General features: G+C 35.3%; 1 protein-coding gene across 1 annotated transcript in view; it reads left to right on the top strand.

Annotated features, from left to right (window-relative positions):
• Positions 1-27940, top strand: part of LOC141388198 (cell adhesion molecule Dscam2-like) — a 145230-nt gene that overhangs the window by 41813 nt on the left and 75477 nt on the right. The window contains exon 6 of the mRNA XM_073958222.1: positions 16290-16409. Within this exon, the coding sequence (XP_073814323.1) occupies positions 16290-16409 (120 nt within the window). The remainder of the gene's footprint in view (positions 1-16289; positions 16410-27940) is intronic.

Below are 27940 nucleotides of genomic sequence, written 5' to 3'. Positions count from 1 at the left end.
TATCGAAAATATCTAATGTTGGGAACATCGATAGTTTGCCAGTTCTATCTTTCAGTACATGTTTTAACATTAATTTGTTTTTAAGATTAATTTGTTTTATTTACTAGCATATCCAGGTCCGCGCTGCTGACCCGTCGTAATGAGTTTTAATGACAACTTTTTATAGACTTTATGCCTGACAATTCAGAAATGGGTATTTTCTACCTCATTTCTTCGGTCCATTGTCAAACCGAGGAGCATTTTAAACTTACCAAAATGTTTGTCCGTAACCTTTCTATTCTCTTACGGATTTTGTCGGATTTTTTGGCCTATTGATGCTGTTTAGGATTTATTATCGTCCATGTCCCCTGTCTTTATCCTAAAGCGATCTAATTATAAAACACGGTGCCCTTGAACCAACTTTAAATGGAAGGTGCCTATACCTGGGAAGTTTTTGCGGATTCCGAAACTACAATGTTTATAGATGAGAAAAATCAAGAAACAAAAAAAAATCGCCGGAGGGCTTTTTAAATAAAATGCGATTCATGTTAACATTTTTAGGGTTTTTTTGGGTGACGTGGCGTTCGGCGGTGGGATTTTCTTTATTTTCTTGACCCGTAGATGTCCACAGCCAACGAAACTGGGTGGAACCCATCGATTTGCATTCACTTTCTTGAGATAGAATATAAATTTTTGGATTGGATAGGTAGAAATTTGATTTATCTTTACCATATTTCCACTGTTTCGGACTTATAAACCTATCAAATGTGACTTTTATGTAATTTTATTGTAGTCTTGAAGTTTTTGAACATAATTCAGTAAAAAATTTTGACTTCATAAATTTTTTCTACCGATTTCTTCATAAGAATATTTTTTTGGAACTCTAAGCATCGATTTTCATCAAATTCCAAGACCCTAATACAATTTTTTCCACAATATTTGTTGGCAGGCAACACTCACGTCCTTTATTTATAATTATAAATAGTTCTTTGTAAAAGTTTACCACATCTGACAAAGGATTTGTGTAAATTTTGGGATGGTTCTATACTGGTGAACAACCAAAATATGCTAATATTTTGACATTTTTTCATAAAGCAAGTAAAAAGTACCGTTATAACGCATATGAGAAACATGTTAGGTATTGAAAATATCGGCTACTATATACTCTACGTGCCCACCGAAATATATTTTACAACTCCTCTCCTATCGTCAGATATAACTGTGTTGGTAGGCATATATTGGTTGATTCTATTCAGATGAACCGGAGTGTATTTAAACAAGTGGGCATGGTCCGGTATTTTGGCTCCAAATATGTACCTAGGGTACACACAACCCCATTGCCTCCCAAAATTTATGCTGAAATCGATATAATCGTAAGTTTGGCTTATACATATGGCGTTTAAAAGAAAGGCGTGGGTGGTACCCCACCTCCTCCGAAATTCATAAAATATACATAACAACGACAAACATTGAGCTTTTGCTGCAAATTTTATGGAAATAGATTCAGTAGTATTGGAGATATAACATTTAACAAAACAGGCGTGGTCGGGTCTTTAGGCCCCAAAGAAGTATTACTTACTTACTTAGCTGACCCATTATAGAACATTTGTTCCATAGACCGAACTAAGAAAAGATCTCCATTTCTCTCTGTTTTTCGCTTCGCTTTCTGGAATACCGCGCCTTTTCATTTCTTCATCCACTTGTATGCTCCATCGAAGCTTAGGCCTGCCAATTCTGCGTGCACCGTAGAGTTGGCAAACTTTCGATAGTTTGACTATCGTTTCGATCGCTATCGTAAGGCTTTGTTTATAGTGGATTCCAAAACAATTATTTTGTATATAATTCGTTACAAATTACCCAATAAACATGTTTTGGTGGCCCACGTAAACTTTGGTTTTCGGCAGCAATCAAAACTACAGTCAGACTATCGATAGTTCGGCAGCTTTAGTGCACCGCCATGTGGCATGTATTCATACGTCTTTTAGCGGGTTCATCATCGCTCATTCTTATGATATGGCCTAGCCAACGCAATCGCTGCATCTCGATACGTTTATCTATACTGATGTCGTTATATAGCAGATACAGCTCGCGGTTCGTACGACGTCGATATTCACCGTCAACGCAAATCGTCTCGTAGATCTTTCGAAGAATTTTGCTCTTAAGCACACCAAGCATTGCCTTATCTGCTTCCACAAGTCCCATGCTTCGGAGCCATACATTAGCACGGGTACTATCAGCGTTTTTATAGTGTTATTTTTGTTTGACCAGATGTGGCTTTGTTTTTAATTGCTCTGTTGGCCAATACAATTCTTCTTCTTATTTCACAACTGATGTTGTTTGTTGTGTTTATGGCAGTGCCAAGGTAGACGAAGTCTTTAACTACCTAAAAATTATAGGTACCAACTTCCACATTTGGTCCGCGCTATATGGTCGCTTTGCGCGTGGATACCATCAATTTGGTCTTTTCGCCGTTTACTGTCAGACCCACTTTCGCAGATTCTGCTTCGACCTTCCTAAAGGTATCATTTACTTCCTTTACTGATCATCCCATGATGTCTATGTCATCAGCATAAGCAAGTAACATTGTGCCATTTCTTTTGACATGTGCATCTCGTATTACCTTTTCCAGCAAAATGTTGAATAGGTCACACGAAAGGCTGTCTCCTTGTCTGAATCCTTTTTTGGTACTGAACTGTTCGGAGAGGTTCTTTCCAATTTTAACTGAGGACCTAGTATCAGTTAAAGTCATCTTACAAAGCCGGATGAACTTTTCGGGGATACCAAATTCAGACATTGCATGGAATACCTTTGATCGGAGGGCACTGTCGAATGCTGCTTTATAATCGACAAAAAGGTGGTAGGTGTCGATCTGCATCTCTTGGGTCTTCTCCAGGATTTGCCGCAGGGTAAATATCTGGTCAATGATGGACTTGCCAGGTCTAAAGCCGCATTGGTATGGTCCAATTATCTCGTTGACCATAGGCTTTAGTCGTTCGCACAATATCCCTGACACGATCTTGTAGGCAATAGGGAGTAGACTTATGCCCCTATAGTTAGAGCATACAGTCTTATCTCCCGTCTTGTGGACGGTGCACAGGATACTCAGGTTCCAATCGTCGGGTACTCGTTCTTCCTGCCAGATGGTGCTAACTAGCTGATGAATACACCTTATCAGCGTGTCGCCTCCGGTTTTGAACAGCTCGGCTGGTAAGCCATCGGCCCCTGCTGCCTTATTATTCTTCAGCAGATTTATTGCTGTCTTTACCTCATCTTGGCTGGGCGGTATACATTCAATACCATCTTCTGGGATTGGGACTGTGGTATCTTCGTCGTCTTCGCTGCTATTGGATACCAACAGATTTGAAAAATGTTCTTTCCATATCCTGAGTACACTATCTGTATCAGTTACCAAATTACCTTGCTGGTCTCTACAGGAGGATGTGCCTGTACCAAAGCCATCAGTTTGATGCTTGACTCTTTGGTAGAATTTTCGGACTTCATTCTGGCTCCTGTACATCTCGATTTTTTCACACTCCCGCTTTTCCATCTCTCTCTTTTTCCTGCGGAAAAGACGTTACTCCTCTCTCCTTTTCTCCCTGTATATCTCTCGTGCGCTACGCGTTGCTACGGATTGTAAAGTAGCCCTAAATGCCGCATTTTTCTCTTTGGTGGCAGCACGACACTCCTGATCATACCATGGATTCCTTGGTGGAGGTCTCTGGTATCCAAGTATGGATTTTGCGGTTGTTTGCATGGAGTGGGCAATGCTTTGCCATTGCGCTGATATGTTATCGGGAGTGCTTTGATTAAGCAATTGGGCTAGTTGAGTGGAATATGCTGTGGCTATCTATTGTGATTGCAGCTTACCGATGTCTAACTTTCGTGTTGTGTCTGTTCGTACTTTGTTTGCTACGTTTAAGCGGGTGCGTACCTTTGCTGCAACAAATTAGTGGTCCGAATCAATGTTTGCGCCTCGGAACGATCGTACATCCAACACGCTCGATGAATGTCTTCCATCTATCACAACATGATCAATTTGGTTTCTTCTTTTCTGATCTGGAGACAGCCAGGTGCCCTTATGAATATCGAGATGATTAAATCTGGTACTGCTAACAGCCATGTTTTTTGCAGCTGCAAAGTCTATCAGCCTCATACCATTGTCAGATGTTTCACTGTGGAGACTGAATTTCCCGACTGTTGGGCCAAAGATATTTTCCTTTCTAATTTTGGAATTAAAATGTCCTAGTATAATTTTAATGTCATGGGCAGGGCAACGGTCATAAGTTTCTTCTAAGCGCTCGTAAAATATATCTTTGGTCTGTTCTTCCTTGTCTTCTTTTAATCGAATTGCAGCGAGTCTTTCATTCAGTGGGGTGAAGCTGGATACCAGATGTTTTAGTCTCCGACTAACTACAAATCCGCAACAAAACTCATGCTTTACGTCATGGCAGCTATACCAATCCATAGTATTTCCTGAATGGCAGTAATATCGGCCTTGTACTTTTCAAGTACGTCTGCCAATGCGTGAACTGCACCTTCTCTATAAAGAGTGCGAACATTCCGGGTGCAGATTCGCAGATCATGGTCCTTAAAACGTTTGCGGGGTTCGTCAACTTTGGAGGGGTTTGTTTTTCTTTTCTTTCGTTTTTTCATAGTAGTCAGTTTTTTCTAGGGGAGGGACGCCCAAAACCCAAGACGGGTGTTAAAGTGACATCACGGGGAGGTCAGTGTCCACTTGAGATGAAAGAGGGACCAAGTTAAATCCTGGGTTTTTCCATGTTAAAGCCGGTCAGGACCGTTCCTTGGTATCGTCCATCCCCTACGGCGCACAATGGTTCAGGAATCGATTTTCCTGGCCAAAAATCAAAATTTTGATTTGTCAAAGATATTTAATTTATATATGGGATTCTATTGTAAACATATTGAAACTAAGAAAACCAAAAAATTAGGCCCAAATATTGGAGGGTGTGGCGTGGCGTGCCACTAAAGACGAGCATTTTCCCCATTTTTGGGAAATACGTAATTTTTGCAAATTTCTGGAGAAAGACGAAGCTATTTCTCTGAAACTATAACAGTTATTGTGTTCATTGTTTTTTTTGTAAGGTAGGTAGGATTGTGTCCTTTAAAAATAGTTTTAGTAAATTACCGTAGCGTTTACACAACATGATCTATTTTATTTTTCCTCGGGTACTAAATTTTATGAAATTCCAAATTTAGTGGACTAGAACTTTTGTGGAACAACATGGAACAAAGTTCTGTTTTCACAGAAAGATGCCCGAATGTGTCCTTTTCCAGCCCATATATACTTTTGTACCCGTCCCGTTCCGTCCGTTTAACACTTTTTTCAATTTATTGAAATTACATGGGTAAAAATGTGTGTTTTTCTGTACTGTTTCCATATGAATTACAGTTTTTTTGACACAAATTACAACTTTTTTGAGTGTATGAGTTTTTATACGAGTTATATAAGTTTTATTAAAACCCAAGGAGAATTTTTTTAATTTTTGAAAAAAAATAAATTTTTTTGTAAAATTTTTTTTACAAATTTTTGAAAAAAAATTTTTTTCGAAATTTTTTCGAATTTCTTTTTTAGTTTTTTTTGGTAATTATTTTGTTTATTTGTTGGTGTTTGACCATCTTTAATACATAGGAAGATATAAAAACCACAAAAACACTCATATTTTGATGACAAATAGTTAAAAAAACTCAAAAGTTTAACTTTGACCTTGAATTTCTCTGCAACTACCGGACCGAACTTTATGGCTTATAATTCGTCTGAAAGCTGATTGTGTTATCTGTCTAACAAAAAAAGAATTATGAATATATCTGTATCCGTTCAAAAGTTACAGAATTTTGACCAGGAAAAAACGATTCTGAACCACTGTGCGGCGCCCCCTCTGCAATTCAATAAAATACATAGCCTGTTTTCGGGGGCCAACCCTGTACATTCCATGACAATTTTACGAAAATCGGTTCAGTAGTTTTTCCAGAAAAACATTAAATTAATAATTCAAAATTGAAAAAGTGGGCGCGGTAACATTTTCTTTCTATAAAAGCTAAGTTGGATTGTGACGCCATTTTATTTTTATTCATAAAGATGTGACGTTTTTTTAAATATGACAAAGGGAAGTACCCAGCCCCCTTTAAAGTTCAAGAAAATATGGATCCTATTTCCAACGGAGGTCGTACCAGTGCATTCCCTGAAAATTTCGGGAATATCGGATCAATAGTTTTGTAGATGTAACATATTTTAAAAAGTGGGCGTGATCAAGTCTTTGGGTCCTAAAAAAGTAGGTAAGGACGAAAATTAATTTCCAAACCGATATATTCGTAATTATTTTAAATATAGCATTTTTAAAAATAGGGTATAGGAGAAGTACCCCACCCCATCCGAAACTAAATTTGTAGCCTATTTTAACCGGGGGCCATCCCTGTACATTTCCTGACAATTTCAGGAAAATCAGTTCAGTAGTTTTTGTAGAAAAGATTAAATTTGAAAATTGAAGAAAGTGGGCGTAAAAGTGGGAGCGGTCAAAATTTTCTTTGCATAAAAACATAAGTTGGGTTCTGGCGAACATTTCAAGAAAAGAATTATCCAAAACGATCCAGCCTTTCTCAACTGATGCCATTACCAAGGAACGACATTTAATTTTTATTTATATAGATATCTTTATTATTTAAAAGAATTTTAAATAAAGAATTTTATATAAAAAGTTTAAATTCAAAAAACATTCAAAGTCGCATATTCTTAAAAAAATATCATTAAAAAAAATGTATTGAGCGGGTGCCTTAGTTTCAGCCGACACTGTATATGATTTTGTTGATTATATTTCTGTGTTTGGAATTTTCCATATAGTAAAATTCGTCAGCTTTTTTTAAGTGTTAATATTTTGTTTGAGTCCGCAGAAAAACTCATTTATTTCACCTGCAGACATCTCTCATTTTATCAAAGTCTTTTCTTTTATATCCGAAAATAATTAAATAGCTTTCAACAGCGATTCCTGGCCAAACGTGTACATTACAATATTTTCCATACATTTAATAGTTGATTTACATACATTATTATACAACGCAAAAATTGTTAATATACGTACAAACATACATATATACATTTTATTTTGCTTTATTTAACAACAGCTTAATGCACATTAATGCAGCGCTTTTTACACAACCAACCTAACCTATTCTTATAAATGGACTTAATTCCAACAAAAACAAAAGCTAATTAATTAATCCATGTGAAAGAGAATCTCAATAATAGTATTGCCTAAATTGCTTATGCCATTGAGATTAAGGGAAACATGCTAAGATAAAAACAAAATTAAACGTACATATGATAAGGACAACAAAAACAACTAAAACAAATTAAGAAAACAACTATTTAATATTTATTTAAAGCTTCGCAGTAAAAAAAAAATAATATCAAAAATTACCATTTGCTTGTTCGTCCACGATTGACAAGTACATATTTAGTAAATAGTTCATTATTCATCAAAACATCACCAATCCACTTAGTATTGTAACGAGAAAAAACAAGATTAGCAAATGGAGAATAAAATAGAATGCATGATCACAATATTCCCTCCCACTCCAAAAGAAGTGCATGAATTTGCATGTTCTGTTTCCATCATCCTCCAATGAATTATTGATGAACATAATCCCCTGTCATTCAGCCTGGGCCATTGCAAAGTCATCGTGGATATGGATAATGATTTGAATTTTCAGCAAATTGATTGCATGAACTATTTTATTCAGCAGTGTCCTTTGCCACAGAATAAATTATGATTTGTGCATTTCGATAAATGTCCTTTGACAATATTATGGCAAATATTACATTATCCATGCCACCTGGTCATTTGTAATTATGAATTGCTTTTACTTAATTTGCTTTGTGTATAATCATTTTTATTTTATTTCGCTGTTCTATTGCAGTTTCATTTTTGTAAAATGTCTAATTTCTTTTTTTTTAATTAGTTCTTTGATTTCAAAGAATTTTATTTTTTTTTTTTGCTGATGTTTGGCCTTTTAGTTTTGATTTAGCGTATACCACTTTTCTTTGCCTTTTTATTTGCAAAATATTCTAATATAAAGACCTTTAAGGCATGACATTTTATTGCAAAAGCTTCCCACAGACCCATAAACGTATATGTTGTTGTTCGTGTTTATTTAAATAGTATTTTTTCCTTTTCATTTTATTTGGTTTATATATAAAATTCCGGCTAATTGGTAATAAATACTTAGTTGTGTACTTTTATTTGCTGGCATAATTATTTCTTTTTTTTTTGGTTTAACAAAATAGTTTGTCTTAACTGTATATAATATAAAAAAGGTATATTAGTTTACATACACATGCTCGAAACAAATATACATACATAAATAGTAGAGAGAATTATAAGCTGCTCAAATAAATGAATTCTCAGAACAATAAACAACAAAATAAATGTACAAATTCAAAAGCTAAAGAGTTGGTCGAAACGATAAAGATGTGGAGTTATTTTTATGTATCAGAAGGAATATCATCCAACAACAGTTGAGGACAAATTATGTGGATATATTAAATTAATTTTCCTAATAACAACAAAATTTCTGTATTCTAATTAAAAGTGGCTCATTTCAAAACCAGTACAAGTGAAACTTAGTCCAGTCAAAATAGATATGCGTATAAAGGGAAATAGCAAAAATTCACCCAAACCTGAAGTTTGGTGGAAAGCTAGAATTTGACATTAAAAGTAACGTCATAAAAGTCAAAATCGATCCCATGTGTGGAGACGAATTTATTCAGGGTCAAAGGTCATTTTTTGGTGGTTTTATCCAGTTTTTTTATACCCTCAGCATTTATGCTAACGAGGGTATATACACTTCCATACGGACAAAATGTTTGGACGAAATGTGTTTCAGACAATTTGGAGTCGATTGAGCAATGCCCGTCCGTCTGTCTGACTGGCTGGCTGGAGCGCACGACAACTCTCGAATGGATAAACCGATTTGGTTCAAATTTTGGCTTTCGTAATATTTTGCCCAAACATAGTGTAAATTCGAAGATAAGCCATATCGGTTCACTCCTTCCGGTACCTCCCCCACAAAAGTTCGAAAATGTTCTTGAAGGAAGTAACCGATTTGATCCATACTTTGTACATTGTGAAATTTCTGCCAAGGTTAGATGAGGTTCCAATATGGACTCAATCGGTACACTCCTTCGGGTACCTCCCACACAAAATTTCGGATAAGTTCAGATTAGGACCAGCTCTCGAATCGCTTTGATTTTTCTTGCAACAACTTGTATTCACTGCCCCCCATACGACGGTACATGTTTCATCAGGGTCTATACTTCCTGAGAAAATAGCCTGAAAGATGCAAAAAGTCCTTATGCCACTGTGTGCAGTTGTTGGAGCGCAATATAACTCTCGAACGGATCTGCCGATTCGGTCCATAGTTTGGCGTCCGCATTATTTTGTCCAAACATAGTGTAAATTCGAAGATAAGCCATATCGGTCCACTCCTTCAGGTACCTCCCCCACAAAAGTTCAAAAATTTTCGAAAAAATTGTGCGCACGATAACTCTGGAATGGAGTGACCGATGTAATCCACACTTTGCACATCCTAATATATCTACCAGATATAGATCAGGTTCGAATATGGACTATATTTGTCTACTCCTGGTACCTCTCACACAAAATTTCGGATAAATTGACTTTAAGACCTGCTCTTGAATCACTTCGATTTTTGTTGAAGCGATTTGCATTCGCTACCTCCATTACGACGGTTAAAGTTTTTTCAGGGGCAAGTCTATATTTCTTGGGAATACAGCCTAAGGTGTAAAAAACCCCTATGTCACCATATGTGCCGGTCGGAGAGCACGATAACTCTCGCACTGTTCAACATTTGGTCTTCATCATATTATATCCAAACTTAGTTTCATGGGCAATACCGGTCCATAACTTCCGGTACTTCTCCACAATATTTAAAAAATTTCACTAAATGCTAGGACGATATCACTTGAATGGGACAACCAATTTGATCCAAACTTGGCATCTCCTATTAGTTTGTCAAAATTTAGTTTAACTTCTAAAATGGCCCATATCGGTCCTCTCTAAGGGTACATCCCCCGCAAAAGTTCAACATTTGTGTCTTAATGCATTTAATTCCTAATCCACATTTTTGTCGGCAAGTTCAAATGTCCGAAAAGTGCCACAAAATTCTGAAGAGACCTTAAATACTTTCGATCTGTCCGTAGGTGAAAGTTTCATTCCACATTGGCTGAGGGTATATATCTGTCGGCAAAGCCGACTGACACTTTTTTACTTGTTTTATTTTTCTCAAAAATGGTCAGACCTATCAGAAATGGACTAAAGTAAAAGTTGTAGGCTTAAAAATTTTCTACAAGAATGACTTTTAAGTATGTATTGTCATTCCATTCCACTGTTGTGATATCGTGATATAAATGTGAAATTTTACACATGTGATGAAGTATGCCGCTTGAGAACATGAAGAGGCGCACCGGTTAAAATAACAGCGCCATGTGTTATGTATTTTCATAAGCTTTTTAACGATACCCACTTTGCAGTAATCGGTTCAGTAGAACCGGTTTTATTTCTGGCCTTTTGGGTCAAATAACCGGCGAACTGGATCCACCGCCTATGAAAATTATACATTTCCGTAATCAGTGCAACAAACCCTACCTTTTGACAAAATTTCAAAAAAATCGATGAGTTTTCGTTGGGGTCGTTCCCGTTGGGATTTCGATTACACATGTGGCGTAAATGGGCTATTTTGGCATAAAATGACTCTTACAAGGAATAACTCTACTAAACACACTGCGATTTTTGGGGTTTTTTAATGATAGGTATAATTTCGCTGTTCAAGTAAACAATACGGGATCCGACGAGAAACCCCCATTTTTGGCGCCAACCGTTCATGCAATATCAAATGTTTTTTGGTGAAATAAATGCCCAAGGATGCCTCCACCTCACGGTATATAACATTGCGATCTTGCATTATCCGCTCACGTACGGCTTAATTTTTTTTCTGGCACAACGGTCGATTTTGGACGACCCTCACGAACTTCGTTTTTTGGCGAGTGTCAGCCACAATTGAATTCATTAAACCAGTTTGCTACAGGATGGTCCTTTATAGACATACAAAAATTTAATTTGATCGATCCACTCTTAACGTGACTATCCACGTCGAAAGTTGTGAAAAATTATCGGACGAAAATGTTCACCAGTAAATTCACGTTTTTATGCAAAGTGATTTTTTCAAGCCACTGTAAACAACACAACAAATGGTCGTATGTGGAACTGTCCTGAGTACGCTTAGGCAAAAAACTGTCAAACTTTCCAAAAAAAATGTCAAATGACGCCTGGCGACACTCGCAAATGATGTGTTTCTTAGAACCGCTATATCTCAAGAATAGTTTCTTCTAGGAAAAATTTATAAAGACCAAACTTGTAGAGAATTTTTCTATCTACAATATTTGCCCTAGTTAATTTTTGATTAGAACCACGTGTTTGAAGAAAATACCTAAAAATCCGTCCGTCTGTTGTAATCACTCTATTATCCACAAAAATGGAGAAGATGCGTCTTTTGTTTGCAGGCAGTTCAAGTTCGATGATTTGCTATATCGGTCAATGTTTTGGTATAGCCCCAATATAACGGTACCGCCCGATTTCAGATATTTTTACGCTTTTATAGAAATCTTCCGACCGAATAAGATATAATTTAACATTTAGAGTTCCTAGTGGCAACAATCGTATATTCTAAAATTTTCTCTATTTTTAAACATTTAGCTACAAGTTTTTACTAAACTATCTATTATTTAAGGTTCTTAGTGGTCACGAAAGTTACACTGTGTGTAATTTTTTGAGTCATGTTTTATTAAGCATATTCTGACACCGCAGTATGATAGAAGACCAAAAAAGGGAAGACACATGTCTAGCCGTTTGTTCCTGCCTCATCAACTTTCGCGTTTATAGGCCTCCAAAATTTGAGGCTTCGATGTCAAAAGGATTCATTTTGTCAGGATCATATCTTCCAAACCATTAAGAAATTTGATTTATTCTCAGAGGCAAAGTTGTAGCCCTTGGCTTGTATTCCAAAAATATAGCAAGAGGTCCATGTTTTGTTCTAGCCCCATATAACGGTACATGCTGATTTTCGTTATTTTGAAGATTTTAGCTACAAGTTTTAACTGAATTAGCTGTAATTTAAACTTTAAGGTTCTCAGTGATAACGAAAGTTATCCCCAAACAAGTAAAAATGTGAAGCGAAAATTTTACCTCCGGACAGATCGAATGTATTTAAGGTCTCTTCATAATTTTGTGGCCCTTTTTGGACCATTGAACTTGTCGACAAAAATGTGGATTAGGAACTAACTGCACTAAGACACAAATGTTGAACTTTTGTGGGGCAGGTACCCTTAGGGAGGACCGATATGGGCCATTTTAGAAGTTAAACTAAATTTTGATAAAATATTAGGAGATCCCAAGTTTGGACCAAATTGGTTGCGCCATTCAAGTGATATCGTCCTAGCATTTTAGTGACATTTTTTTAAATATTTGGGAGAAGTACCGAAAGTTGTGGACCGGTATTGCCCATGAAACTAAGTTTGGTTATAGTATGACGAAGACCAAATTTTGGACCAAATCAGTCTATCAGTTCAAGTGTTATTGTGCTCTACAACTACTACATATGGTGCCATAGGGGTTTTTTTTACACCTTTCGGGCTGTTTTCCCAAGAAATATGGACCTGCCCCTGAAAAAACTTTTACCGTCGTAATGGAGGTAGCGAATGCAAATCGCTTCAACAAAGATCAAAGTGATTCGCGAGCAGGTCTTGTGTGAGAGGTACCAGAAGGAGTAGACAAATATAGTCCAAATTCGAACCTGACCTATATCTGGTATATATATTAGGTTGTGCAAAGTATGGATTACATCGGTCATTCCCTTCAAGAGTTATCGTGCGCAAAATTTTTCCAAACATTTTTGAAGTTTTTTGGGGGAGGTACCTGAAGGAGTTTACAGTTATAGTCCATCTTCGAATTTAAACTATGTTTTTATAAAATATTACGAAGGCCAAATTTTGGACCGACAGATCGACAGATCTTCCAACCACTACACAAGGTGTCATAGGGGCTTTTTGCACCTTTCCGGCCATTTTCTCAGGAAGTATGGATTAGCCCCTGATAAAACTTGTACCGTCGTATGGGGGAAGTAGTAGACCGATATAGCTCATCTTCGAACTTAAACTAAGTTTGGACAAAATATTACGAAAACCAAAATTTGAACCGAATCGGTTCATCCGTTCGAGAGTTATCGTGCGCACCAGCCAGCCAGACAGAGAGACAGACGGACGGACAATGATAAATCAACTCCAAATGGTCTGAAACACATTTCGTCCAAACATACTTGGGGTCTAAAACAATTATTTCGATGAGATACATTTTTCCCGTATGAAAGTGTATACACTGTATACCCTTTCTAGCCTAAAGGCTGAGGGAATAAAAAATCGTCAACATAGGTTAATGTTTTTATATAGCCTCCATATAACGGTACCTCCCAGTGACAAAACGTTCTCAATAAAAATGTTCAATATAGTTCAACTTTTTGGCGTACCTCCCAATTTTGAGTATTTTTGGAATTTTTGCTGTATTTCTTGAGCGAGCTTGTTGTAATTTGACATATTGCGCACGACACTTCCCAACCAAAAATTGTACACATAGGTCTATGTTTTGGTATAGCCCCCATATAATAGTGCTTCCCGATTTTTGGTATTTTGAGGTTTTTGGCTACATTGTTTGACGGTCCGAAATTTGGCATTCGTAATATATTGTAAAAGCTTAGTTTAAGTTCAAAGATCGTTCATATCGGTGCACTCCTTCAAGGTCAGCGATTACAAAATTGTTTTTGGGGGGATGAAAGCGCTTGGTAAAGTTTCCGTGTTAAAGTGTGATGATTTTTTTATTGTCTTCCTCTCGCCTTTCCAACTCAGGTCCTTCCCTGACCTTTTCGCCCTTTCGTCAACCGTAGTAAAAGCACCGTAAGATGAAATTTTTTAACATCCAGGTATTCTACCAAAAAATATTGCTCAAACACAAGACAATCGATACAGTGTTGTAGTACATATTGTATAATCTATTGATTAAATACACGCAGAGAAGAAATATTGTTGGATAAATCATTATCTGAGGACAAAATAGAGCAATTTAGAAATCTGAGAGTATATACGAATATTGTTGCTTACACCAACCATATAAATATATTGTTGCAGCATTAACATATCTACATTTTTATTTTTTATATGTACCTTCCCTACAAGCAATCTGAAGTGAGTTTTATCTAATTTTATAAATGAGGAACTTTTTGGTGTCTAATTTTCTGTAAAAATGAGACATTTGTCTAATATACAATAACAATTACATTGTTATCCCATTTGCATCGTATCCAGTCACCATTTAGAAAATAATACGATAGGCAAATAACAACAATAACATATGTATCTAAAAATAAATGTAAGCTATCTCATTTATATCCCAATGAAGGATGGAAATTAGATTGACATATCTATTTTCTATCCTTTATTAGGATACAAATCAGACTGCTTACATTTATTTTTAGAATTGTTGTAAGTTGAATAAATAAGACATTTGTACACAGATGGTTATATACGACGGTGGTGCAATGGTAAACATGCTCGCTTTGCAGTCTGAATGTCCGGGGTTCGATTACCAGGTCAGGCGACATCACATTTTTCAAATGACAAAATTAATATAAGCGACAATTCCTGAAACAATTCTAAAAATATAATGAATGAAATTAAACAATAAAAAACTAAAAAGCCAAAAATAACCCAAAAAAAGGATTAACGACACAACAACAACAACAATAAAACAAAACATAAAATAAAAAGGAATTAAATTAAGTAAAAAAGAAAATCAAAATAAATTTTTGTTCTTTTTTATTTATTATTATTTTTTCAAGTTTTTAGCTCATATTAATGTTTTATAGCTTAAAAAAAGATTTGTCATTAAAAAATGTCGACTGGCCTGGGAATCGAACCCGGGCATTCAGATTGCAAAGCGAGCATGCTTACGATTGCTCCACCGATATTATCGTTTTAATAACTTTCTGAAGTGTCCAATTAGACACTCAAAAAAGTATCTAATGAGTGGAACAGTTCTTCCCGAGAGCATGATCTTTTTGGACAAGAATGAGACTATCGCATTCGTTTTAGCAATCTTATTCAAGTGTCTCATTGGACAAGAAACAGATAGCAAATGTTGGCAGCGTTATTTTCGTCATATTTCATCTTCGCGCTGAAATTATTTATGGTCTGTTTTTCATCGGCTCGAAATAATTTACTTTTATAGATAGATTAACATATCTCGGTCCTTTAAATGTTCGACGGGATCTCCGCCATTAGGTGGGTTCAGTCGGTCTTGTTTTCTTCTATATAGTAATATATGTTGACTTCTTGATCGAATTTTCCAAAGTTTTTACTAACAAGAATGATAAATATTTGTAGCAATGAAAAATTCTGAATGTTACCATGCTTCGAGCTGAGTCCTGACCATATTTATTTTAATTCATACCATATTTAATTAAAAGCTAAACTCTAGTACATAACTTGTATGAATATGAGCCGGCAAGTGTGTGTGTGTATACCCTAATTAATAATTATTTCGCTAATTATTTATCTTTATGTTGCATAACGAACTTCAGTTTAATCCCTATAAATATTCGTTGAGGAAATATACAATTAAATGCTATAAATATATTTTGCAACTACTTGAATATAATTCATTTACCGCTCCATTTAGTTTTTTTTATAATTTATGTCTTGTTTTTGCTTATCCATTTTTTCTCTGATTTGCTCTGTCTCCAATTTGTTCCACTTGAATCACAGTTCAACTATATTTTTCGTTTAATAAATAAATCCTTTATCGTTTTTTTATCATTATTAACTATTGTATTTGTTCATAATTAGTAATCAATAAAAAAATCTAGAAAAATACGAACAACTTTTTTGCAATTTTCTACCCTCAATTCAACTACTACTACTAACTATTACTACTCTTTGGCAACTTCCTGCTATTTATTTAATTCTGTTCCAAATGAAAATTGAATGAATTCTTCTTCCTGTTCATCTATTTTTTTATTATTTGTATATTAAATAACATGAATAATAATTATTATAATTTTGAGAAAGTAATAACTCATAATGAGTTATTAATTAGTTATAACATTGTTTTTGTGAGTAAAGTTTTAATAATTGTTTTTTTTTTTTTCAATTTTAATTTATTCCACAATTTTAGTGCCACCACGTTGGATTGTAGAACCAAGCGATGCAAATGTGGAAAGAAATCGTCACATAATGTTACACTGTCAGGCACAGGGTGTACCAACGCCCAGTATTGTTTGGAAAAAGGCTACAGGTAAGTTTCGAAAAGATATGATAAAAACCAAAAATATTTCGCAATGGCTGAATCCGAGTTTCACCCTTTCAGTATTCGCGAATTGCGTTGCTGGCCCATAGTAATGAGTTTTAATGACAACTTTTTATGGACTTTATGCCTGACAATTCGAAAAAAGGTATTTTCTACCTCCCTTCTTCGATCCATTGTCAAACCGAGAAGAATTTTAATTTTATCAACAGATTTGGTCTGTATCCTTTCTATTCTTTTACGGACTTTGTCGGATTTTTCGCCCATTGATGCTGTTTGGGATTTATTATCGTTCATGTCCCCTGTCTCTATCCTAAAGCGATCTGATTATAAAAGTCATAAAAATGGTTAAGTCGAATTCTCCCGCTTATTGAGACTTATATGTTTTAATTTTTCATGGCTGATGGACCGTTGAACCTCACCATTTTTGGAAATTTGTAAATATATCTTTTTTTTGATCAGGGACGCAACCACCATTGTCCCGAAAATTAATTTGCAAGCCGATACACTCTTAAGTTTAGCAAATATAGCGATTATAAAACAATAGGCCCCCGAAATTCTACAAATATATAGAATTTTGGACAACGGAACATTCCTGTACATTTTCTGAAAATTGCATGAAATTAGGTTCAGTAGATTTTGAAAAATAATGTATTGAAAAGATTGGGCGTGGTCATCAGTTTTCAAGGTATAACATATTTAAAAAAGTGGGAGTGGTTCGGTATTTTGGCTCCAAATATGTAGCTAGCTTACACACAACCCCATTATCTCCCAAAATTTATGCTGTTGACATATGTATATGGCTTAGACATATAACGTTAAAAAGAAAAGCGTGGGGAAGGTACCCCATCTCTTCATAAAATTCATAAAATATACATAACAACGCAAACATTGAGCTTTTGCTGCAAATTTGATGGAAATAGGTTCAGTATATTGCAGATATAACATATTTTAAAAAACAGGCGTGGTCGGGTCTTTTTAGGTCCCAAAGAAGTACCTAGATTGTAGATTAATTTGTAACTTTTAAACCAATACATGCGCAATTTGTGCAATAGTGAAAGTGCCCGACTTCTCAGGAATTCAATAAAATATGTTCGGAGCCCATCCACTTACATTCCCTGACAATTTCAGGAAATTCGGTTCAGTAGTTTTTGCAGAAAAAAATTTAAATTGAAAGTTCAAACAAGGGGGCGTGCTAAAATTTTCTTTCTATAAAGATCATACCGACATGCCGTTTTTTTTTTTCAAATATGGCAAAGGGAAGTACACCACTCTTTCGAAATTCAAGAAAATATGCATCTTATTTTCACCGTAGCCTTTCGCTTTATATTCCCTGAAAATATCAGAGAAATAAATGTCATAGAATGTTCTTTCAAATGATAATAAACTTTCCCCATTCAATTTGATTTTTCTGCGTTTTTGTCTTTAAAGAAAATAAGATCCTCTAAATGGATCACCCTTTAGATAGTACGACAGCAATTCTTTAATATGAAGTATTTTAGGAGGGATCCCATAATGTCTACCATTAAAATTAATTTACGTGGAATTGAGTTGGCATCAATGTAGAAAAAATAGTAAAAATGGGTAGAAGCCGATAATTTGTATACCCTAATCCACAATGTAACACCGCGAAATATTCGTAGTAGACCCCCAATGTTATATACCATTTTTCATATCTCGACGAGATAAAGCGATATAGGGATGTGTGTGTGTCGGTCCGTCTGTTCATTATAAGTTGTAATCAAACTCCAGTCCGCAATTATGAACCGATCGTCACGAAATTTAGTATGGAAGTCGGTTTCACATCAAAATAGATCGCTATTGTTATGGTGATGATCGTGAAATATTTAGAGGGTGAAATGGACCAAAAACAAAATTTTTATCCGAATTTGTATCTGCTCTGTAGGTCGCAATGTCAATAATGTTGATGTGCGTGCTCAGATAGCAGAGTTACAGCCTAGCATATTTAGAAATTCCACAGTTTTAATTGTGTGTAGTAACCATAATCATAATACTGACAAATTTTTACACGAAGTAAGCATTTTGGTCAAGGAAGATGTCGACAATTTTGGATAACACTGCTCAACAAAATTGAAAAAGTTGAATGTTTCAACCGAAGTTGTTGTTGTTTCTAAATGAAATCGGCGAGCTATTTTCAAATCTGGTTACGGTTTTTCTCCATCAGCTCTTGTTCTTGATATATAGCTCAAAATCGGTTTTTACGAGTTTTACCCAGAATTTCGTTATTTTCGGATACAAAAAAATATTTTTTGCGGGTTTTTCGACACTAATATATTAAGAAGATGTTATACGCTCAATACAAAACGTTTTTTGAAAAAATTATGGCGCATATATATCAAACAAGTAAAAAAGCGTTAAGTTCGGCCGGGCCGAACTTTTCATACCCTCCACCATAAAATATTCTGAACTAAAATGGAATAATTAGTTTTCATTCCTGTCCCCAATTTTAAGTGGGTACGTTAAAATTTCATATAATGTGCATAAAATGCTTCATTCGGGAGGCCCTTTTATATGGTGTCTATATCTAACTATGTATGTTGACAATTTTTGGTGGGCTAGAAATTGGGAGGTACTGTTATATAGGGGTTATAATAAAACATGGACCTATGTTGACAGTTTTTGATGGGAGCATTTAATGTCAAATAACTCCTAATTCGGTTAAAAATTGCAACTAGAATCCTCAAAATACCGAAAATCGGTACATAACGTTGTAACTTCAAATGTCATTACCAGCTAGCTCGGAGGTATGTGCGCTATACGAAAATATGAACTTAAATGAAAAATTTTTGTTGTAGAATTTTTGTTGGCTTTTACATTTCAAATTACAGAGAGTTCATCCAAAAAATAAAGCTAAGGTACGGAAAATCGGGAGGTTTGTTTTGGGGCTATACCAAAACATGGACCTACGTTGGTTAAACATTTTAAGTAAAATCCTCAAAGTACCGAAAATCGGAAAGTATCGTTATATCGGGGAAATGTTGAGAATTGTTGATGCAGATGTATGGTGACCACTACAACCTTCAACCTTGACAATTTTTGATGGAGACGTGTTGTCACCACTAAGAACTTCAAATGTCAAATTACTGCTAGTTCGGTTTAATATTGTAGCTAAAATCATCAAATTACTGAAATAGGGAGGTACCGTTATATGGGGGCTTTATCAATACATCGACCTTTCTCGACAATTTTTGGTGGAGAGGTGTGGTGACCACTAGGAATTTCAAATGTCAAATGTTCAAATTACAGATAAGTCGGTTAAAGCTTATAGGTAAAATTCTCAAAATACCGAAAATCGGGAGGTACCGTTATATGGAGCTATACCAAAACATGGACCTATGTTCATAATTTTTTTCGAATATAAGTTTTTTGGTCTCTAAGAACCCTAAATATCAAATTATAGCTAAATCGGTCTGAAAATGTAGCTAAAAACTTCAAAATACGGTAAAAGGGGGGTACCGTTATATGGGGGCTATACCAAAACGTGGACCTATATCCACAATTCTCTTATATAAGTTTATTGGCACTTAAGACCCCTAAATGTCAAATTATACCTAAATCGGTCTGAAAATGTAGCTAAAAACTTCAAAATACCGTAAATCGGGGGTTACCGTTATATGGGGACTATACCAAAACGTGGACCTATGTCCACAACTTTTGTTATATAAGTTTACTGACACCTAAGAACTCCAAATGCCAAATTATAGCTACATCAGTCTGAAAATATAGCTAAAAACGTCAAAAATACCGTAAATCGGGCGTACCGTTATATGGGGGCTATACCAAAACGTGGACCTATGTCCACAAGTTTTGTTATATAAGTTTGTTGGCGCTTAAGAACCCTAAATGTCAAATTATAGCTAAATCGGTCTGAAAATGTAGCTAAAAACGTCAAAGTACCGTAAATCGGGGGGTACCGTTATATGGGGCTATACCAAAACGTGGACCTATGTCCACAAGTTTTCTTAAATAAGTTTACTGGTACCTAAGAACCCTAAATGTAAAATTATAGCTAAATCGGTCTGAAAATGTAGCTAAAAACGTCAAAATACCGTAAATCGGGGGGTACCGTTATATGGGGGCTATACCGAAACGTGGACCTATGTCCACAACTTTTGTTATATAAGTTTATTGACACTTAAGAACCCTAAATGCCAAATTATAGCTACATCGGTCTGAAAATGTAGCTAAAAACGTCAAAATACCGTAAATCGGGGGGTACCGTTATATGGGGGCTATACCAAAACGTGGACCTATGTCCACAAGTTTTGTTAAATAAGTTTATTGACACTTAAGAACCCCAAATGTCAAATTTTAGCTAAATCGGTCTAAAAATGTAGCTAAAAACATCAAAATACCGTAAATCGGGGGGTACCGTTATATGGGGGCTATACCAAAACGTGGACCGATATAGCCCATCATCGAACTTGACCTGCCTGCAAACAAAAGACGCATTTTCCCAAAATTTCAGCGTCCTATCTCCATTTTTGTGGATGCTAGAGTGATTACCACAGACGGACGGACGGACGGACGGACGGACGGACGGACGGACGTGCACAGATCGACTCAGAATTTTACCCTGATCAAGAATATATATACTTTATAGGGTCGCAAATGAGTATTTCAATGCGTTACAAACGGAAAAACAAACTTAATATACCCTCCATACTATGGTGGAGGGTATAAAAATATAGAAAACATACGATGAATCTTGTAAAAATTGCATATTTTGAGTACTTTGAGCTGTGATTACGTTATCGGGGGAAGTCATGGGAGCTTCATATGGCATTCCGGATATGCTCAGGGTGTCTACTATATAGTCCTGTATTCAAATATATAATATAAAGTTCATAGCGCCCGCGATTCGCCCATAACCTAAAAATTGTCATGAAGACTGCTAAAGGGAAATCATTTACCTGTGATATCATTACCAAATATGCCATTTACTTTTAAGTGGCAGTCTTCATGACGATTTTTAGGTTATGGGCGAATCGTGGGCGCTGTGAACTTTATATTAAATATTTGAATACAGGACTATATAGAAGACACCCTGAGCATATCCGGAATGCCATATGAAGCTTCTATGACTTCCCCCGATGACGTAATTACAGCTTAAAGTACTCAAAATATGCAATTTTTACAAGATTCATCGTATGTTTTCTATATTTTTTGATAAATATTCACCATAGTTATCTCAAAAAACGTTTTGAATCGAGCGTACAACATCTTCTTAATATATTAGTGTCGAAAAAAACCGCAAAAAATTATTTGATTGTATCCGAAAATAACGAAATTCTGGGTAAAACTGGTAAAAACCGATTTTGAGCTATATCTTAAGAACAAGAGCTGGTGGAGAAAAACCGTGACCAGATTTGAAAAAAGCTCGCCGATTTAATTTAGAAACACCAACAACTTCGGTTGAAACAAAAGTCGTGTTGACCAGTGTAATAAGCGTATAGTTCTTAGCTGGTGAAGTTTTGTGGGAAAAATATCGAAATTAAATTTTTTGTCTATATTTTATTTCTAGGAGACATATTTCGAAAATATACGAAAATAAACTTGAAAACCAACATGAATATAGCGGTTAGATATCTGAACTACTGCCTAACATTATTGTTTTTATTGTTGTGATTTTCTTGCATAGAACTACATTTACATTTCATGTTACAAAATTTCGCAATCATGATAGAAAAGTTGTCTAATCATGAAAGACGGATTCACATGTTTTTAAACTATTACAAATTACAATGCTATAGGGAGTCTTGAAGTTTTTGTGATACCTTTGGTAAAAAGTATTGTAATAGTACCTCGAAAGATATTTTTCATTGATCGATTCGATAAAAATCGCCAAAAGCTATTTCTAATTTAATATTTGTTTATACCCTCAACATTTAGGCCAACGATGTTATCGAAACAACGATTTTAGACCGCAAGTATGTTTGGACGAAACCTATTTCAGACAAATTGGAGTAGATTTACTCATGCCCGTCAGACAGACGCTGGCTGGTGGGCACAATAACTCTCGAAGAATTAACCTATTTGGTTCAAATTTTAGGTCTCGTAAATTTTGTGCAAACTTAGTTTAAGTTTGAAGATGGACCATATCGGTCTACCCCATCCGTTAATTACGTCCAGAAAAGTTCAATAATTTTCGTTAAGATTATTCGCACGATAGTTCCAGAAGGGACTAACCGAATTATTCCAAACTAGGGATTAGGAAATATTACTTCCACGCATATGTCAGGTTCGAATATGGACTACATATATCAACCTACTCCTTTGGGAAAAGTTAAGTTTAACAGCTCTTCTCGAACCATTTTGAATTTGTTTGAAACATGTTCGCCTTGTGGCTGCTTTTATGATGGTGCAATTTTTTTTGGGCAAGTCCATCTTTCCTGAGACGACGCCAACTAAACTGCCTAGTGTCTAAGATAACCCTCGAAGGGAGAAACCGGTTTGGTCTTACTTTTGTACATCGTATTATTTCTTAGAGACTTGGATTACGTCCGAATATGGACTACATCGGATCACTCCTTAGGGTGCCTCCAACAGAAATTTTGGAAAGAATGCCGTTTAATGACACGTCTCGGATTGTTTAATTTTTTGTCTTTTTGGCCACGACGGTGCAATTTTTTTTTCGGCGGTCAAAGTCCATTCTTCTTGGGAAATTGACCCAAAATTAAAAAAAAAAACATAGATACGTTATAAGTATTAAGTTTACTTATTTTCTTTGTGTCCGAGGCTGAGGGTATATCTCCGTCGGCACAGCTGACTGATACTTTCTAACTTGTTTTAATAATATATAGCGAAAAAGCACCGATTGGTCATTATAAAATACGGAAAACAATACCTTACGTTTCCAGTACTGAAGGGGTATATACACTCCACGTCAGTAGAATAGAACACCTAAATGTTTGTTAATGTTAGCGTATTTATGCCAAAACGAATGAATCTACGATTTAAATCTTGTAGGAATTTAAAGCCTATGATGTTCCGCATCAAACACAGAAAAAAATATGTTTCTAGCTTTTCGCGAAATGATTTTCTGATCATTTTTCCGATAGTACTATGAAAAATAGGCATTTATTTTTGGTCATCAGGATAGAACATTCATTTTATTTTCGCGAATTGTGGAGATATTAACGCCGAATTTTCTTTCAGTCGATAAAGCGGGGCTTTCTAATCATTTTTCACCAATAAAACCATATAAATAATTCCGCGGACGCCGAAATAACAGTGTAAACGGGTTTAAATTGACAGATAATAGAAACATCTCGGAATATCAATAAGAGTCGCGCAGCTATGTCATATTTCTTCACAATATGATAGAATATGACACAGACAACTTCGACGGATACAATCGAGTGCTTTGGATGCTGAAAAGATGGAACATTTTCTAAATAAGTATGAAAAACGTCAAAATTTCTTATAAAAAACTTGACTTTTTCTTCAATAAAATGATTTTTCCGCGAACAAGTCTGCCGTTTAAAGGTTTGGACATGAGCTCCACATTTAGAGGAAGATAATCTGATATGAAAACATACGCTATTTTAATACACTGAGCGAAATTTTAGCATATTTTTCACATTGAACATACCCTTTGGGCTTTGCATTTTATATGTGTTCTTAGTCCGGCATCCGCGACTGTTCTCAACAGTGTTATGTTCCAATAATAATGGACCAGGTTATGCTATCCATACCGGATCTTACGAATTAGTCGTTTTTTAACTGAACTCGCATATGTAAAAGCCCCGTTTTCGCGGGAAAACACAGTCATGGAAATTGAGGTTTTAGGTTGCGTAAGTTGCTTTTAAAAAGGACTCAAATTTCGCTCAGTATATTAAAATAGCGGTTGTTTTCATATCAGATTATCTTCTTCTAAATGTGGAGCATATTTCCAGACCTTTAAACGGCAGACTTGTTCGCGGAAAAATCATTTAATTGAACAAAACATCAAGGTTTTTACAAGAAATTTGACGTTTTTCATATTTATTTTGAAAATGTTCCATGTTATCAGCATCTGCAGCACTCGAATGTATCCGTCGAGGTTGTCTGTGTTATATTCTATCTTATTGTGAAGAAATATGACATAGCTGCGCGACTCTTATTGATACTCCGAGATGTTTCAATTATCTGTCAATTTAAACCCGTTTACGCTATTATTTCGGCGTCCGCGGAGTTATTTATATGGTTTTATTGGTGAAAAATGATTAGAAAGCCCCGCTTTATTGACTGAAAGGAAACTCGGCGTTAATATCTCCACAATTCGCGAAAATAAAATGAATGTTCTATCCTGATGACCAAAAATAAATGCCTATTTTTCATAGTACTATCGGAAAAATGATCAGAAAATCATTTCGCGAAAAGCTAGAAACATAATTTTTTCTGTGTTTGATGCGGAACATCATAGGCTTTAAATTCCTACAAGATTTAAATCGTAGATTCATTCGTTTTGGCATAAATACGCTAACATTAACAAACATTTAGGTGTTCTATTCTACTGACGTGGAGTGTACATTCATATATACACGCAGAAAAAATATATTTCGCTTTTGTTGGAACATTAATATCTATTTTTGCTCCAATAATTCATTTGCTTTGTTAAAGCATTGCAAAAATCGTTTGCTCCAAACATACAAGACAAAAACTATTTGCGAAATTCCTCAATATTGTAAAAATTATTGACAATACCTATAGTAGGAACTATCATAATCTAGAATTTTTACAAAAACTCTTGTCAGCCCAGAAAACCTGTTAATGAAATTTTTGATCTGATCGCATTATAATTTTCGTATACACTTTCCACATAACATTGGTATAAATGTCACGTATAATATTGAATTGACAAACACTACACATGGCCAGGTTTAACTAAAAAGACAACTAATTGAATGAAGAGACATAACTACTACATTGCGCTCATCCTCCAAGTACCTACCCCAACATAAAGAATACCATAAAACCACAACAAATATGAAAATAAAACACAAACTACGACCAAACACACTAAAATGAGAAGAAATCTTCACTCGAATCCTAAAAGTTTCTATAAATTTGTAAACTCGAAAAGAAAAGTCAAAGAATTCCCTAACAGTATGAAATTTGGTTGCAAAGAATCCTGTGATACAGTTGAAATAGCTGATATGTTCGCTCAATTCTTTCAAAGCATCTGTTTGATGTTTTAGAGAAAATCCATTGTGAACATGGCAAGTAAGTTCCAATAAGTTCGTTAAAGTTGATCTCCCTTTTATTAATCCATGTTGATATGAAGAAATAATTGGTGAAACAAAATGAATTATTCTACGTGATACCAAAAGTTCAAAAAGCTTTGGGATTGCACTAAGTTTTGCAATGCCCCTATAATTTTCAACGACAGTCCTACTGCCAGATTTATGTAAGGGGATAATAAAACTAGATTTCCAGAGCACAGGAAGGTATCCTAAAGAATAAGGAATCATTGAAAATGCTAGTGAGAGGCTTGTACAGTTCATAAGCACATTTCCTCAGAATGTTGGCCGGTACACCATCAGGACCTGGAGAGCTACAATATTTTAATGAAATTAAACCATCGACCACTTCATCCTCAGTAAGAAGGAAATTAGGGAATTGATTTAGTTTATCAATGTTATAAGAGTAATTATTATTAAAAGAAAATGTTGAGTATGTGCTTTGAAAGAATTGAGCGAACATATCAGCTATTTCACCTTGAATGTTTGCTGATGACGTTAAACTATTCTGCAACCTTGATTCGCGAAAACAAGCACTAAAACTCCAACATGATTTGCATTCTCTAGTAAATTGGTGTAGTATAAACGGTATGTCATTAAATCTAAAGAAATGCAAAAAATTATCGCTGTTTAGAAGTCGACCTCTTTATTTTGAATACTTTATTGGTTCTCACAAGCTTGATGATGTTGATTCATTTGATGATCTTGGTGTCATTTTAGATAATAAACTACGTTTTAATTTACACATTGAATCCTGTGTCAATAAAGCGAAATCGATCTTAGGGATCATAAAACGTTGGTCCAAGGAATTTGATGACCCGTATGTAACTAAACGTTTGTTTGTCAGTTTGGTTCGCCCTACATTAGAATATGGTTGCGTATTATGGAGCCCATTCTACAAATCTTATTACAATAAGATAGAATCTGTCCAAACGCAATTTCTCCTGTTTGTTCTTAGAGGTTTGCCTTGGAGTACAGTGGAAGCACTTCCCCCTATGAACATCGATTACAACTTATTGATCTCCCGACTTTAGCACGGAGACGTCTAATGCTTAGAGCAACATTTTTAATAAAACTTTTACGTGGTCAGATTGATTCAAAATTTTTAATTGGCGAAATAAAATTTAATGTGCCCTCTCGGTTTACTCGGAATTACTTACCGCTCAGTCTTCCATTAGCAAGATCTAACTATGAACTAAGCAATCCGTTTAGATCATTATTTGAAATCTATAATAATTTGTATGCACTTATAAACTTGACAGACCCTTTACCTATAATAAAGTCTTCTATTCTACGTCTACAGCTTTAGAATCAAGTTGTTGCCAGATATATGTTGTGTTGTCCATATTGCATAATCTGTTTTATTAACTTGTTAAGTACTATTTAATGTAAATCCGGCTGATGTCTAACTGTAGCCGAAATTTTCCTACCCTACTAACCCTCCATAATCCGGATTATGGGGTGTACGCTCTCCCCACGTTATGGGGAGGTGGCCCCCTCGGTCGGCAGGGGCGGGGAAGAGTGGCGTGGGAACGTTCGAACACTTCTCCGATTTTGGTGTAACTATCAACTATCAAAGCACAAAGAAGAATGGGAAAGAAGAAACGAATAAAAACAATAACCTCATGCTGAAAATAACAAAGATAAAAAACAAAAAAAGAACAAAGATAAGGGGAACTCATAAAAAACAAAACTCACCAAAATTGTTTTTTTTTTCGCCACGGAGTCGAATACCGAGTGAACAGAGAAAAATTGTCGATGAAAAGAGACAGACAAAAACTATTACTGGATATGACAACAACTATTGTTGAATATGACAATAACAATTGTTGTAATTAACAAAAACGATTGTTGTACTCACAATACTATATGCGGAATCTAACAATATCTTTACAATACATATTTTGCTCTTCGAATATTGTTGGATCAATCATATTTTTTTCTCTGCGTGTATGTATGTTCTATATCCCTGTTATGTTACCATGTATATCAACTTACATATGTATGACCAGACCGCTTAAATATGACGCAATCATATAAAAGAAATTTCTTGGAAAATAGTGCCCAGGTGTAGTGCACATGATCAGTCATGTTTTTTATGTTCCCTTCCGATTTCTGGCTTAATCTTACATTTTATAGACCTATGCCCAAAGAAAGACTTAAAGAAAACTCTATGGGCAATGTGATACTAATGTATGCTTTTTCGATATATCCACTGCATCTAAAATTGTTGCTGACATTTTGAAGCCGGAATTTCCGGATTTTTTGATAATCCGA

Source organism: Musca autumnalis, unplaced genomic scaffold (assembly GCF_047663935.1).
Source record: "Musca autumnalis isolate F117 unplaced genomic scaffold, ASM4766393v1 scaffold_71, whole genome shotgun sequence".
Lineage (NCBI taxonomy): Eukaryota > Metazoa > Arthropoda > Insecta > Diptera > Muscidae > Musca > Musca autumnalis.
Note: the sequence above shows the minus strand (reverse complement) of the source record. Positions and strands in the feature narration are given on the sequence as shown.